The 18,240-nt window shown below is 33.9% G+C and overlaps 1 protein-coding gene across 1 annotated transcript; it reads right to left on the bottom strand.

Annotated features, from left to right (window-relative positions):
- Window positions 1-1,291: 1,291 nt before the first annotated feature.
- On the bottom strand, window positions 1,292-18,240 carry LOC128212962 (uncharacterized). Its single transcript, XM_052918381.1, has 6 exons — window positions 18,103-18,240; window positions 13,207-13,485; window positions 12,710-12,880; window positions 9,818-9,895; window positions 9,364-9,445; window positions 1,292-5,446 (listed from the first exon to the last, which is right to left on the bottom strand). Exons 1-6 carry the CDS (start codon window positions 18,173-18,175, stop codon window positions 4,663-4,665), a joined length of 1,467 nt encoding a protein of 488 aa, XP_052774341.1. The 5' UTR covers window positions 18,176-18,240; the 3' UTR covers window positions 1,292-4,662.

Raw genomic sequence — 18,240 nt, forward strand, 5'->3', positions numbered from 1 at the left:
GTAGCCATGCTTGTGTCTTTTTAAAAAATTAAAAATCACTTATTTCAATACCAGATATACACTAGAACAAGAGTTTGAGTGAGTTAAGATCCTTGAAATTATTAAAGATTACGAAATTCATTTTCATGAGCATTTGTTCTCCAATCCTTACCAAACATGGTGATTATGTTTATCTTTTGTCCACTTCCAATAAACAGCCAGATTGCTGTATTCATTTCAGAGTTACAACCCTTGAATTTTTCAAAAATTGATTTAAATCCTTGTCAGCCATGACAACGTCTATGAGCATATCTTCACTGCTCTTTAAAAATAGCCAGGTTGCTTTATTTCTTCAACAATTATGGCCCTTACATTTGCTCCCGATCTTGTGCATTTCTCATCCAATCTTCAACAAACCTGTATAAAATGTTAAAATTGGATCAAATTCACATTATGTGCTTTCTTATCCAATGTTTATACAGTGTATTTATTTTTGTGTTGCACTGATTGACAATCGCACTAGTTTTCACTATAAAGTATTTTAAGTATTTCTTTTCTACACTTGTCAATTGACTTGATGCTGAATCATGTTACAACCATCGTAGATAATGAACTACTTAGTTTAACAGAATAATTTATTCAATACAAGTCCACACGCATGCTGTTTGTAAGTGTTATGTAGTGACTATTAAATCTCTCCATTGGTTTAAAATATATATTTTTATCAGGGATCATATCAATTGACTGTACCCATGGGATTGCCCATGGCTTTTTGTTGGCAAGGCAGCTTGCACAATGAGATCTGGCCCAATTTCTCGAACAGCGTAACTTACTCAAGTATCTTTAAAACAGATATGATTTTATGAAAAAGCAAGTATTTAACTCAATTATTATTTACTTTCAAAGCCTTAAAACTCGTAAAAAAATGAGAATATAACAAAATTTATACCAAATCAAAAACAGCATGCTGAGCCTGTTAAAAGGGACATATCAAGTTGTTTTGACAAATTGGATGCAGCTTTCTAACTTTAGCCATTAAATCCAATGTTTACCAAACTTGGTTTCAATGTGTGAGGGCATTGTACATGTATTTCAGACCATAACATCCGGTGTTGCTCCAGTCTCTGAAAAGTAATGGCTCTTGAAATGTCAATTTTGTCCAATTTCTTACTACTTTAATCACCAAAATGCAGTGTTACAAAGTTTATGGCCATATTTATTTTGGCTTTCATCTTTACTGCATCATTATAAGCCATCATACAGAAAATCCATTCAAGTTCAGGTAGAATATCAAAATAGTTCAAGTCAAGGCAATTGTTATGACTATTTTATTTCAAACAGCTATTTGGTAATGTCAAAAATCAACAATATTCAACATGCTGTTTATATAATGCAGCTTACACATGTACATGAAAAAGTATAAAGTTTCTATACATATTTAAAACTAACCATGGAATATTTGCAGAAACTTTGATTTACTACAGTAGAACCATATGACACATAATTTATCTTAACAATAATACTATCAGTAGATGGCAAACATTCACAAACATTCTAGAATTATAAAATTTAGACATAAATTTTTTAAAAAACAACAATGTGTTCATATTATTTTTTTATATTATCAAGTCAAATAACAAATACAACAGAAATGATTCTTAATAACTGAGAACTTGGCTGATTGTATCAACATCGCTCTTCTGATAACCTATACCAAAAATATATTTGAACTGGGTTTTTTTCAGGAATTTGGCAAGTAATTCATCCAGCTCTACAAAAACCTGAAATAAAATCAAACATGATGAAAATAAGGTGGCATTTGTGTCTCACATAAAGTGTCATTTGGATCATTGCCCCTAAACAGGGTTTATATTTGAATTATTGACTACTGGACTTGCCCCTGTAGTTTTCACTCTATGAATGATTGATGCATATAACAATAACAGTTTCAAAGACAAAGTGGATTGAGTTCATTCACAATCTGAATGTACACACAATCTGATTACTGTTTTCCCATATATTATATTATATATATATAGAATACTTGGTGAAGGACTAGAACAACTCAAAATTGTTGTTGTTTTCATGAAAAATAACTGCCTGAATGCTATTGCTAGGAGGTCAATGAATGGCACTTAAAGTTTCTAATACTCATATTTTTAGTTACCAGAATACTTCTTATTATTAACCTAATTTAATTTACTGGCCAACTCCATGTCATAAATATATCGGTTCAACTTGGATCCAGCCAAAACAATAAGGTAATAACAATAACAGCGGAAAACCTGTTTAATGTTATAATGATACAATACCAGTACCAAACGCTGTAAATGTCATCATATTCATATATGCAAGGCACAAACTGAGCAGAATATATTGAGACAAATGTCAGCGAGGATGAACTATATAATTGAAGTTCACATCCACAGTTTAAAAACTAAATCTTCTTAAATTCTGTACATCATTCATATTAACACAAAATAATTTTCTATTTTTTTACGAAGATTTGTGTTTAACTGAGGGAGAAGAAATTATCAAATCCAGCAGACTTCTAGAACCTCATTAAACAAGGAAATTCAATTGCCATTATACAGTCTTCTTTAGTACAGAAAAATAAGCATGCAACACAAAAGGGCATTGACATCTGAAGAGTCCGCAAATTATGTTAAGTGCAAAATAAACACATTCAACAAGAATGTCTGCCTAATCTAACCATATATGTGATTACATAAGTAATAATCAACTTAACTCCACGAGATGAGAAGGATTTACAATTTAATAAATCAAAAAAATCTTTTGAACTATATATTATTTTTATATTATTTTATTTTGACCCACTTGTTCAACGATAAATCATACTTATTGCTACCTTTAACTTTGGATATGTGAACAAATATTCAAAAAGAAATTGATATTATAGTTGTGCCCTGTACCCAAGTATACCAACTTAATAATTTTCGTAATAATTAAGCCATTTTCTCAGAGTCTTGTCATAGTTTTGTCATCATACAAACAATATTCAATAAATTTTAATATAATTATGTACCATATCATTTTTTATATAATATTCTAAAACAAATGCTGTCACAGTAAGTGATGAAAGCCCCCGAAGTGCCATCCTGTTCAATGGATTATGAAATTGCTAATATGCCTACATTCAGGAAGAATAAACTATAAGCATATGCCAGAACCCACGATGATTGGCCTCAAGTGTAGGTCGTGAAGGAGTAAGAGGTTCGGATGTGTGTCTTTCACCCAACACGTAATATCAATGTATCGAACACAATCATGTGCTAAGTAATTTCAAAATCCTTCAATGCATGACAAAGTTACAGCCCGGACATACTCAACTATACTCTTTCTGCAAACATGCAGAATTCTATAATGATTAATCTTTTCGCGTGACCTTGCACTTTGAGGAAGGACAGTGGGTCAAGATGTTAAAAACCCTCTGTGCATTACAACTGTACAGCCCTGACACGAAGACTCTATCTATATACATATAACCAGCATTCCAATGATTAAACTCAAAGTGTGACCTTGAAGCTTAAGGTAGGTGAAGTGGGTCTTACATCCGATACATTGCTTTAATGTCCTAAACACATGTGCATATTTGCAGCATTCCATAATGATAAACTTGTAATTGTGACATTGACCTTTGAGGTACAGACATGGGTCTTGAAAGCCAACATCGCTTTTATGTACAGCGCGACACATCACCTTTATGAACTGAACATATGTGCCAAGTGATGTTAAAATTCATTACTGCATGACAAAGTTAAAGTCCAGACACACTAAACACAACAGACAGACAGATGGACAGTGCGATTTCAATATGCCCAACTTTTGGGGCATAAAAAAAGTTCATACATGTCCTTAACAATTAAAATATTTGCTAATGAGATGTAAAATTTGCAGTACAAGGTAACACATAAGATCATAAATTTTTAAAATAAAGAATTTTTAATATATGTACAGTTTAAAGCATCCTTAAAAGATTTCTTAAAAAACACTGAATACTATGCGTCTAGAACATGTTACGTTACTTTCACTTTTATCTGATTTATATTTATTTAAAATACAATTAACCATATACTGATTAAACAACATATCACAACATTATTTCTCATCTTAGGTACTATCATATTGCATGATACATACACTAAGTACGGCCCTCAATTACTCCTAAAGCCCTCAAATATAGGGTTTTAAAAGGTTGCTATACTGTTCCCTTTTGCCTTCATTAAGATTAGCAAGTAATTCTGAAGTTTGGTTTAAAAATGTAATTCATGTTTAAAAAATTAAACATTTCCATATTTGCATTTGGAAATTTAAAAAAATACTTGAATTAAAGTTAAAAATATTTCAGTTCTTCAGAGCCTCATACAATGTGCCCTTAGCACCCTGCCCTTTTTAAAACCTGACTAAAAACCCTACCCTTTATTTGTCTAACCTCTAAATTTGCTGTTACTACATGCAACATTTTTCCCTAAAATTTAGCTCCAAGGGCACCATAGATGCCCGAGAAGAAAAACTATATAATGTCTACAGCTATAATCATTAATATGTTTAAAAAAGCATTTGGTTAGTTCACTGTTCAAGTCATTCACAGCAACACCATGTCCGAAGAAACAAAATAATCATTTTTAATAAAAGTTGAAACACAAAAAGATATTAGTCAGCTTAGTGTTTTGCTGGCACAGGCGGTAAAGGCCGACCCATCTGACAATCATTTGTCAACACATCTAGACTGTTACAGTAAATATGAATTTCAGGCTCCTTAGTTCTCTTTTCCGGAACAACTTGCTGTAAACCATTGGAATTATTTCCATGAACACTTTTTCCATTTTGTTTCACATAGTCACTAACAGTCATTGGGGAAGTGTAAATATTCTCCATACGTGGCTCGTGTGCACTCCCCGTAGCCCCACTCCCCTTAAGATTCTCCTCGCTAGCCCGCGTGCCCATGTTGAGGCTCGCCAAACCACTATCTCTACTGCCTGTTGAGCGCATGTCCACATACTCATCATTTTCTCTATGGTAAACACCGTTACCCACACTGGCCCCCGCTTCACCTGCTAAGTCACCAGCAGACGCCGCCCCGCCAATACTCAACAATGGTGAAGTTTCATCCCGCACATCCGGGGCACTCTGGTCCCCTATCTGAGACCCACCACCATCAGTTACATGGCTGACCACAGCAGTTCTTATTTTTCCCACTTCATCATACACTGGAGGAGACTGGGGAGCACTTGGTCCGGCCACTTCTGAAGGCTCCAGGTAAATATTGCTGACCGGTCGCACAGGCGATACCCCATTCCCATTGGTGAGGTGTGTGTGGATGGGGTTTGGATTCTCTGGGCCAGGACGAGGAGGGCCCTGTATAATGGTGGCAATGCCTCTCTGGGGAGGGCTGGATGCCTGGTACTGGACAATATGTTGGTTGTAACGTCGCTTTTGGTGCTCACTGAAAAATATTAAAAAATATCAGCAATGACCGGTGAACATGGGGTTTGCGCTAGTATTTTATTCATAAGACTGTTTTAATGTTAAGGGCAGTGCTAAGTGATAATAACAGTAAGCTGTATCATATATTACTGTATTTCCTCGACTATAAGACAGGTAAATTGGGTTGCCTTAATTTTATATATATATAGCAGGGCCATTCAAAAATACAAAGTATTTTTATTCAGTTTATTAAGTTTTTGGCGATGTATCAAAATGTTTGATGATTATATTAATTAAGGTATTCTTATTCCCAAGAAAACAATCACGAACAGGAATTGACCTTTTGGTACTTTGATGATTGTTTTAACAATACTAGAACTCCAGGAGTCGGATGTGTCGCCTGACGAATTATTTACTGTTGACATTATAGCTGTTGGATTAGCATTTTCTTCATTTATAGACAATGATGTTGCCATTTAAATTTCAAATATGGGTGGCATTTGAACTGAAGGTAAAAACGTTAAGTCGGACAAAATTTAACAACGAAAATTAACAAAGCGCAAAAACTCTAAAAATATGAAAGCAAGTTATGGTTCTTGTGCACTGCACTTGCCCTCAATAAGATCTATCTAGCTACATGTATGAAGTTTAAAGTTGATATAGATCTCTTATATTCTTCAAAATATGCCCAGGACAAAATTTTAAGCTTTTTTAAACTTTATGAAAATTAACAAAGGGCAATAACTAAAAATATGGAAGCAAGAGTAACAGTTCTTGTGTTCTGCACTTGCCCACAATGAGATCTATGTACATATGAAATTTCAAGTTGATACCACTAAAAGTTTACGAGATATACCCCGGACAAGTGAAAACGGGGCGCCACTGCCGCCTCTATATGTCACCTTTACAGGGAACACAAAAAGGCTTAAACAGTGCACATGGTACAGAATGGGGATGTTGATGTGTGTGAATGTTTCAATATATATACAAGCTAGAATTGTATAAAAGAGTATTCCCCATCACTTTCATAACACAATTTAATATTTACAAAAGAGGGGATAAAACTGCATTTATTGATGTAATGTAATAAAGATAATGTCCAATATTTATCAAATAATTCAAGTGGTAAAACAGGATGCCAGTGAACAAGTTTTTACGTTGTAGTTTTTATCCCATAATTTTATGATATATAACTGAATCTGAGCAGCATTTATGTTGAAATGACAAGCTGGAATGTGCAAAAATTTAACACTGACATTTAAAGCTCTGTAATCTAGAAATATCAAATGTTATATCTTTGTAAAAGGCTCGATAAATGGCTCTTTTAAACTAGCTCTCAAGTCAAGGACACTTGTCACTGTGATGGCGCCTGATTTTACATCAATCCTGTTGTTGCATGTGCGCTTGTTTACATTAATGTGGAAGCCTTGAAACTTGAAAGTTATATCTCATAACTAGATCTTCACAACATTATACACACCACTGGGAGAAAAACAGCATCTCAAATTTCAAGACAGTTCAGACACTGATTTGATTCCATGTAATATTTATGAAATACCACCCACACAAAGTGGCCGAGAGAGGGAGAGGGAAGGCGTGTGACAAGGAACAGGTCTATAAAACCCTATAGCCCTTGATGCACTGGAATGCAGATTGTTTATCTGAACGTGGGTGTATGCAACAACTCCTTCCTAATTTATTCCCCTGCCGGTCTGCTTCAATATCAACATTAAAGTAAAAATGATGGCTGAAAGCAAATAGTTCTATCTGCAACTGTATTTAATGGCACTTAAAATTGTTTTGCATTCACCACAACCCTCTTGAACAGACCAGATTTCTCAGAAATACAAACTTTCTCAATCCATGACAAGAATCTTTTTCATTTTCGAATGTTCTAGCTAGCAACATTAAAATAAAAATATTTGGGTCAGTATTCACAATTCTCACATGAATGGCTGGGAAGGTCTAAACATAGTGAAATTCTATTATTTTATTGAAAAATTGTACTTTGTTTAATGGTCTAATGAACTTTCTGACACCAAAATATTAATATAACTTTGCAAAACAATGGCCAAAGGAATGTCACAAATTAACCAAAAGTAAATACTTGATTAAATAATTTAACATTCCGCAGGAGAATAACAAAACACCCTCTAGAGCGCACAAGTGAAATTTCCTGTGCTTCATTTAACATACTATATAACCTGCACTCTGATACGTGATCATTAATGAAAGTGCCATATTGATTTCCGAGGACTGTCAACTATTACGGCTTTAATAACAGTTTTCAAGGGATTGTCTTCGGAACAATTTTGTGTCCTGTTTTGCATCACATCAGCTACATGTAGGTTGTACTTTAAATGTTATGTTTAATGTCTTCCTTCGACTTGAAAAGCACTCAAGTTCAATTTCCCCAAGATTTATGAAGAGCATCTAGCATGAGAATAATTTGTGGGTATTTGAACGACAACATATTACCACAAATCCATAATCAATGTAAGCTGTTGGAAACCTAGAGTTGTTTTTCTCAAGTAACTAGACCATTTTCAACATGTCGTGAGAGTTTGATGCCAAAATTAAACATCAAGATAGAAGCTCAAAAACTGCTTTTCACACAATCAGACATTCTTGTAAAAAACTCTCGACAATCGTGAGTCTCCATTTCTCTCAGCAGAATTTTCCCCACCTACTGTTATATACTTTTGCCAAGTCTGAATTAAAACATCACAGACATTGGTGCCTGATGATAAACACGTGTGAAAAGTGGAAATCCGGTCTTATGACATTTTGAAATATCAGTAAACTTTTATACTTACAATGTTTAAAATGGCAAGCAAAGGGAAAGATTAGTTTTTTAAGTTACTTAAGTAACATTATAACATGATTTTTTTAGCAAAAAATATTTTAATAAATTCTTTGATGTAGGAGTAGTATAACACCAGAACAGGAAGCCACCTTCAGTATCATGCCAAAAAAAAATGTTTGTCGACCCTTACACGACCCTTACACCCACAAGATACGATTTACCCACCACAAGACAACCTGACCCACGCCAGATAAACCTGAGTTTGTGTAAACCACAGAAGTCCTCCACTATACCAACAGAACATCTCAAAGATCTCATCAAGTTACATTTTTTTATTGCCTAACAAAAGAAACCAATTATACAGACAATAACTCTCATTAGTGAGAAAGAAAATCAAAGATCCCTACCCACATAGATCAAACAGCTACATGCAACATCAAGTTTCTTCATTAACCAACAAAATGATTCAATTAATTCTGGCATGTTTAATGAATTGAAAATCTTGAACAAAAAAAATATCAGGTGGGATGGTGAATAAATTCTTTCAACTCGGTGCCCTGGATCATGCACCACACATTCCGGCAGAAACATGTAACAGTATTATCTGGTCTGCACATGATGGCTTCATCCAGAGAGAGATGGGCTTATCAGCATTAGTAGAGTAGAGGATGACAAATCAGTTTGGCTCTTAACTGTACCATTTCATTAGTTTACATTGTATTTCATTAGTTTACATTTCCCATTCAATTACATCAATTAAAAATCAGTGCACATTCCACACATGATCAGATTTTTTTCCAGTTCATTTATCATAGTGGTACATCATTGCCATTGCTTCAGTTTATTGCTATATTTCATAACATACATCTGTACACAGTGATATGTTGCATGTCAGACTCCATGAGGGTTTATTCTAACAACAAAGGACTGTCTGAAAATACAAAATCAATCCTAAAATCAGAGCCCCACTAATGGATCCCTATCTGAATTGCCTTGCTATGCTCATGTCAAATGTACTTAGCATTTCTGTTCCAGTATCAAGTTACTGTACTTGAAAGACATCAATGAAATTTGACATAGACCTTGCCTGCGGTGAGGTTTTGGCCACTCTACATCACCAAGATACTCACTGTTTTCTATGTAGACAGTATATGATTGAGCCCATTATCAGCAGAATGAGACAGCCAGCAATAATCAGTCCTATAATCGTCACTGAAATATAACACCCAGGAATATTATTTTAACATGCTAAGATTACATGAATTACACATCAGCAGTTTACTTTACTTTATTATACATGTATGCAATATAAATAAATATTAGATCATTGAAAAAATGGCATATTTTTTGTGTTGATAGAACTTCATTTCTCTATTGATGTCATAATATAAGAGTCTCAAACTAAAATATATAATTATATAAAATAACAGGCCTTATGACAACTTAATGCCACAAAAAATGGCAGCAGAAGATAGTTGTTAGTATACCATTAATTTTAGAGATCCAAGCAAAAAATGCTCATTTCAGAAGCTTAACTAGCCAATCAGGCAACAGGAGTGGCCAGTGTTAGAGTTGGATTGTTACCTTTGTTATCGACATAATTGACCATGGGGGCGCCTGTAATGACCAGCTGCTCTCCCACGCTTGTCTCCTCCTGCAGGGCTGTAACAACATACCAACATTTAGTATACAAGTGTACACGCTGGGGTACATACAAACATAATGATATACTCCATGTCAAGTAAGGTTTAAATGTTGGAGTATAAATTTTGTCATGCAATAATTTGAAGGAAATGTACTAGTGTGTTTTTTAAAGTAATATTAAATGTAGAAGCCACCATTAGTAGTTACCAAGTATTACAGGGCAAGAAGCAATTATCAGTCAGTGTCAAAGGTGCAAGGCAAAACTTTTAAGGAAGAAATTATTGTATTCATAGCCCAGGCCTAAAAAAAAATACATTTGGTTCGGGTTACCCGACCCTACCTACGGAATAGGCGCCGACCCTACCGTTTTTATAGTCAGTTTGAAAAAAAAAAAATGAAAAACTAAACAAATATTTTTCAATATGAAGTTTAAAACCTTAAATGCTTATATAGAAGATAACTTTAACACCATTCTCCGATGATGAAAATGACATTCTTATATAAAGCCTAAAAAAAAAATAAAAAAAAGCCTTCCTACCCTACCTATTTTTGAAAAGGATGTAACCCTAACCAAACAATTATTTTTTTAGGCCCCAGTTACATTTAACATTACTTTGTTGACTAAGCTGCACTTTCATGTCTATCATCAAGAAATTAGATCAGCTTCTAAAGATATTGCCAATGGGGACATAGTTAACTGTAGCTCTATTATAAATCCTTATTTTCATTATAAAGACAAGTCATACCAAAGTGAATCATTACTAAAACTTGATGGATTAGTTTCTCTTTTGAAATATCAACATTCTGAGAAATTGCCCTGATGGCGTTTTTTCTACTTTTATTTATATTGGTCACCAATTATTTCTAGAATGTAATTATCGATGCCACTACTTAGTCAGTATTAGTCACGTAAATATCCCAGCAGACACCATCAATATCTGATTTTCTGATTGTTCCGAGGAATATTTGGCCAACTTCCAGGCAAAAGGCCAAGTCCTACGCATTCTATCTATAATGAATAGGGTAGTAAAAATTGTGTTCTTACTCATGCTATAATATACTGGTAAAAAGTACTGCACTGTCAATTAAAATAGGGATTAGATTGATATTCAGATAATGTCTTTAAAGGTTATCTATTTACTATCTTATTCGGTACAATCAAAAATTTACTATCTTATTCGGTACAGTAAAACTGCTAAACCTGTTGTGTTTTTTTTGCAAAATGGCTCTCTTAATTAATCTTAATAAGGAAAATAAGTCCTGATCATTAAAGGCCTGAACCATGCAGATTTAAATATTTAAACTGTTAAACAAACACCTCAAACAAATAAATGGATATGGCTTTTTCTATTTAACATACTGGACCATTAATAAGGGCGTCACATAGGGATTGATAATTGTACAAAACACATGGTTGTATATCAGAAATAAGCCAAAAGGCCATTGTATTCAATCATTGTATTCAAAATTAAAACTGATTGTAAATGGAGAAAAAAGGTAGCAAACACTTGGATAATAACACTTGTTAAATAATTACAAGTTGTATAAATATTACATTCTAAATCATTAGGCACATCATGATTAATCATGGTAGTTGTAATGGTTAATATTCCATTTTTGGATTAATAAATTAATTATTGAAAACTCTCTCCTAACATTGGGGCAACCCTTGGAAGTAAGAGACAATCTTTCTTAAAAAGAGATTAAAACAGCCCAAAATGGTTGAGAGTCAGTCTAAGATTTCCTATCTGTGAGTTTCCCTCCACAGTCACTATATAATTATGTCATGTCTATATTTTATATTTAATACAGATGGATATGTACATAATTATGATATATACATAAAACAATCATACCCGGTAGACATTTTTGTTAACAACTTATTTTCATGTCACAAAGTCTAGATAGTTCACAAAATTAACATATCAATTCTAATGGGCTTTTAGGCTTAACTCATTCGACTTTAATGATAACACAAAAGAAATCAAATGATTTGTGTACAGTTAAAAAAATACATCCCACTAATTCCCCAGTTAATAAGCACCAAAATATCAAATATTTCTAATCTGAACACAAATCATACACATTTTTTGTTTAATCATTATAGTCAAATGAGTTAAAATAAAAATAAAAATAATTATTTGGCATTAACCAATATCATGACTTTGAATGACGGAGGTTTAGAAGCTAGTTATAGTTTGTGCACGTCCACATGTATCTCATTTCAGAACCTGACTGTAATATTTCATACCAAGTGATATAAGACACAAATAACAGCTGCAGTGGAGAGGAAAAATATGTCAAGGTTTATTTTGATTCTGACCGAAAAACGAAAAACAATCAACGAAAGTAATTTTTATACACCAACCAGTAATATTTATATTTATACACATACCAGTAGCATTTTTACATGAATCAGTAGTTTCTGTACTATTCGTGTAGATTGGACAGATCCCTTTGAACTTGTAAATAAAGATTAAAAATTTTTGCAATTGAAGTCACCTTATCTATGATGAGCTTTCAATATCTGCTTCATTCCTGGTGCCATATTCAATATTTCCATCCTTATCCTTAGACATGCCTGAGTGATTCCATTCATTATATTGGTCAATTATTGTTAAAGGCCTTGCAAAACACTTTGATTCTACTCTTAATAAAATAATTGATAATAAATCTATATTATTCATTGAATACAGCCAAAGGATGACAACAATACTAGGTGTACACATCATCGACAAGGCTCCAAGCGGGGATCAAACCAGGGACCGACTGGTTCAGAGTCTAATAGGCTTACCACTCGATCATTAAAAATGGAACAAAAATAACACTTACGGAACTGACAGATGAAGTTGTATGTCTGGAGATCAAGGTGACAGTGGTAGTCGTGCCAGAGCCAGCCCTCACTGCGGCGCATACAGCAACAATTCTCAAAGGAGAATATCTGAAACACCTTGCTTGGCTCCCCTGGCGCCCAGTACTCATATCCTCCACTCAAGGGCTCACCTGGAAGGCATAAAGGCAAATCTTAGCAAACTACTTCCTGGGCATTTTTTTACTAAATTGGATAAATTCAATTATGCACAAAAGACCTGCGTAAAAATAAGGTGCACTCTTATTTGTATTCATCTTGTGTTGCAATACCTAGGTGGATCGATTTTTGGTACGTGAAATTCTAGTCTGTAAGGATTCATTAAATTCATTATGTTCCTGACCTAGCCAAGTAGCCATTCAATCACTCCTGGAAAATTATGGATAATTGCGTTGTAAATATACTAATAGAATACTAAATGAAAAGAATGTGTATTATTGCTAGTTGTGAACAATCCTACCTGTTGTCCATTCCCAGCCTCTGTTGCGGAGGTCACTGGCTCCGTTCCAGACTCCATTAGACGTCCAGCCAAGCTCTCGTGAGTTCAGTGTTTCTTTAATAAAGTCCATGGTTTCCTTGTCTTTGATTGCCACCATCTCACCGCCATCTCGCCAGCAGTGGGATCGAGCTTCATCCCAGTGTTTCTCTTTATTCACGAACATGTAACACATTTTTTTGAATGTCTTCAGGAAAAACAGGCCTTGTACATGGCTAGGACACCCTTTTACCTCACCACTTTCTGAAACAGCAAGAAAAGAACTTAAAAGGACTCTTTTTTATTAACTGAAAAGGACTCTTTTTTATTATGGAATAAAGTGTGGCAAATCATATGATGAGCCTGAGGAGTGTTGAAACTAAGATGCTGAAGGCTGGAACTCTTCAGCAAATGTTGATAAATGCTCAAATACTGCCTTTAAAATCAGCAGTTTTGAATAGGGTTACTATCATGATTTAAAAAGCGGTAGCGTGATTGGAGGATTGACATTATCAGTGATGCTAGCAATATTTTCAATAAATGTTTGAATTATGGAAAGCTTAATATAAGTCCTTGTGGTTGAGTGGTAAAGCTAATGGTTTTCTCTTTTTTTTCTTGACAGTACCGGTGCGGTTTGCTTCCCACTTAAATCGGGTTATTTTTAAATACTTTAATTGTATTATTTCTGCAATTTTGGTATCAAAGAGTGAAATAATCATAATATCAGTGTTTTCAGATGCATTACCGTGAAAAAAAAATTCAGTGCCAGATTATGAGCAAGTCCCTTTAATATGAAATGGAGATGAGATTTCTTAGAATAATTTGTCAACTGTCAGTATAAGCAGTCTTTTAACTTATTTTTCAATAATTTATGGTATATATATATATATATATATATATATATATATATATATATATATATTATACCCTATTCATATTATAAACGGTATAGCATATAAAAATGATATTAAAATATTAAAGAACTTGGTTACATGTAGTGAATAAGGGATTGATCATAATGTTCACAATTTATTACCTTTTAAATTAGATTATAAACATGTCATGACCGAACTATCAGTTATAGAGTGACAGTGTAACCAAACTCATATCTTTTGACCTTGACCTGAAACATAATGCCGCCGCTATTGTACATTTACTTGGTACAATAACCCCAAACTAAACCGGCCAACATTACTGCCCATGGCCACAATAATATATTTTTTTCAAATCTTCAGTCATTTGTAAAGACAAAACATGGTAAAAAATGGTAAAAATTACAGGTATTCCCCCCACCACCACCACCAAAACTAACACTTCATTTGAGGCAAGACATTTCTGCGATTAAACTATCAGTTGAACAGGTACTAAATTCATACAACATTGTGAAACATCCGGAAGTTAAATTTGAGATCTATTCTAATTATAAAACCTTTGTTTAAAATACAAAAGGTGGCTGCAAAACTGTAATCTGAACCACAATTTGATAAGTCCAATACACTGTCTATGATTTTTATAACAAGTGTTTGTACATCAAAGTGCTTTTTCCACAAAAACTTGTCCGAGGCTTGGCCTTTTGATGTGGGGAGGTTTTAACATGTAGATCCTTCGAAGCTTATTCATTCATAATAATGGAATATTGACATACACAACTTTAGGCTATAACATCAGCACAAATGTCTTAAAATTGTGAAAAGATATACTACTGTAGTTTTAGTTCAATTCGAGTAAAACAGTACCATGGTCAACTTCAACATTTGAATGTTGACAATTATCACAGCTATGTTGTCAAAATCTGTCATTAAATTATGAATTATATTTATATATTTTATTCTTCTTAATTTTTCTTGGTAAGTTTCTGTTTTGGGGATTATTTCACATAAATAATCTTTATACTCAGAGGGCTGTTAAAAAGTTGTGACTAAAACATCATCGGTAAAATGTAAAAACAACAATAAATCTGAATCAATCTTTATGAAAATCAAGCTTTTATTATCAAAGACTTCATGTGAGTGGATTTTTTTTTTAAATTTTCATAAAAAAAATCTCCTTTCTTTTAAGTTTTCCGTTCTAAAGTATTAGAAAATTACAAGCAGGTGCAGTGATACCAATCATATATAATCATGAAATGGTAACATTTGAAGGTATCATAGCAACTTCATGCTTTTTTTACATCTATGAAATGACAACCAAATGCAAACTGAAACACATAATTATTTCAGCATGCTGTGCCTGATATGCAACCTTACATTACCTCCTGAACTACTTTGAAAAAAAACATCAAATGGACATAGCTATGCTTGATTTTAGTAAGGCATTCGATACTGTGCCCCATGATCGCCTACTGCAGAAGATGTCGCTTTACGGGGTAAAAGGCCATCTCCTGGCGTGGTTGTCATCTTTCTTGAAAGACCGGTCCATGAATGTATTGGTGGAAGGTGAAAACTCAAGGAGCATACACGTAGACTCAGGAGTACCACAAGGAACAGTCCTAGGACCGCTGATGTTTCTCTGCCATATAAATGACCTGCTCTTGAGCGTCAAATCACAGGTTCGACTCTTTGCGGATGATTGTTTGTTGTATCGGCAGATAAAGAACACTTCAGACCACATTAAACTCCAGAAAGACTTAGGCCTAACGTTTATATAGTCAGTTTGAAAAAAAAAATGAAAACTAAAAAAAAAAAAAAAAAAATTTTTCTTTTTTTTTTGCTTTTCAATATGTAGTTTAAAACCTTAATTGCTTATATAGAAGATAAATTTAACACCATTCTCCAATGATGAAAATGACATTCTTATATAAAGCCTAATAAAAAAAAAAAAAAAAAAGCCTACCTACCCTACCTATTTTTGAAAAGGATGTAACCCTAACCAAACAAAATTTTTTTAGGCCTTATCGGAACTAGAAAAGTGGGCCTCCACAAGGGGCATGAAATTTAATGCTAAAAAATGCTATATTCTAAGTGTCAAAAGTAATCATCCCACTTTTATGAGCTCGACAATACTATACTGAAACACACGTGGACTCTAACCATTACCTTGGATTACTTATTTCAAACTTATTTCAAATGACTTAATGGTGGTCTAACCACATAGCAATCATCTGCAAAAAGGCAAACTCTACACTTGGATTCCTTCGCCGTAACTTGAAACATTGTCCACTAGAATGCCGGAAAACTGCCTTTATTGCCTTGTAAGATCTCAATTAGAATATGGCTCAATTATATGGGACCCATACTTAAAGAAAGATATAGAAAAACTAGAAAAAATTAAACGCCTAGGAGCATGCTTCATCCTAAACAACTACAAGACCAAGGAAGAAGGCTGTGTGACAGAAATGCTTAACACACTGGAACTTAGCCCCCTACAGGACCGCCATGTATCCAACAGACTGGTGATGCTCTACAAGATAGCAGGGGGTATGGTGCCGGCAGTGGACCCTGATCTTTACCTAACTAAACAATCAAATAAGCGCTGCATAAAAGTAAAGGCATACACGGATTATTTAACTTCTAATATAATAGATAGACATGTTTCAAACAACACACGTTCATATAACATTCCATTTGCTCACACTGAACAGTATAAACATTCATTTTTTGTGGAAACACTTGTAAATTGGAACCACCTGGAAGACAGTGCTGTGTGCACATCTACAGTCGAGGGCTTTAAAAAAGCTCTCCCACAGCGCTACTAACTACTAAAACCCCTCCCCCCCCCCCGTAGAAATATGCCAGAAGTGGTCCTTCTACGTAACTGAACAGATACAGATACAAACATGCTAAGAAAATAATAGGAGCAGTACTTTAGGTGTAATTTTGCTACAGTTAATGTTATGTTATTAAGGCGTCTACTACTCTGTAAGCATATTGAAAGATAAAGAATTAAACTATTTTAATTTTAAAACTGAATTATGGTATTTTTGCACATATGAAAACAAAGCACCATTGTGTTGCCTTGTCTCGTTTTACTTCACCTTTTATAATACCACATCACTGATCAAGCATTTCCAAAGTTCCTGAATACAATTTGCACATTGTCTATGTAGTTGTACTCTAAGTCAAGGGTAGTGGAGTGGAACAGTAAGGCCAAACATTACAGCCCAGATTGAAACCATACATGTATATTGTATGCCCAATCTGGGGTGTATCAAGCAGAAATTTAAGACCATATCAGTAATGCGCTATCATTTTCGTTATACAACAAAAAAATGAAAGCTACATGTATACAGATGTACTGGTAAGGGTTTTGCCCTGGAAAATATTTTTAAACAAAATTTCCAGGAAGATAGCTAGAGCCCTGATCTCATTGACAAATTATGTAATTTAATATATTTATAATCAATGCTTTTTACAACAAGTTCATGCACCATCAATGCTTTTTACAACAAGTTCATGCACCATACTGTATATAAAAGTTTGAAATATTTGGTAAAATCCACTGACATCCAGGTGGTTCCTGGAACCATCATTAAAAAAAAAGCCTGGACGGCATTTTAGAATGACTACTGGCATAGCATGTCAGGGACCACATTTATGCCTGTATTCTAATTGATTCGCTTTTTAGAATTCTCTGCAGTCTCTTCCACTTAATAATACTATTTGAAAGACAAGGAAGTTCTTAAATTAATCTTATTTTGTAAAATATATTGTACTATTTGTGGTTTTAATTTGTTGTTTTGTTGGCCCTATATTTTATAAATATTTTCATTTCTTTTTTATTTATAATAACACTATCGAGCATTTATATTAAACACAACGGATACTGGGGTTGAAACAGTTAAAATAGTATTGTTCAAATATTGAAATAAACATTTCTTTCATCCGAATTACTATGCATGTGCAAAACTATTTACATGTAGAAGGTATTTAAATGACAACTTACCAGAGGGCACGGTCATTGTCACAATAAAAACAATTCCTAACCAAATTCCAATTTCACTACGAGTAATATCCATTTTGATCCTTCTGTTCTCAAGTTCGCACTGACTATGTCTCCATCTTTACTGTCACAAAATGTAGG

The sequence above is a fragment of the Mya arenaria genome, chromosome 2 (genome assembly GCF_026914265.1).
Source record: "Mya arenaria isolate MELC-2E11 chromosome 2, ASM2691426v1".
Lineage (NCBI taxonomy): Eukaryota > Metazoa > Mollusca > Bivalvia > Myida > Myidae > Mya > Mya arenaria.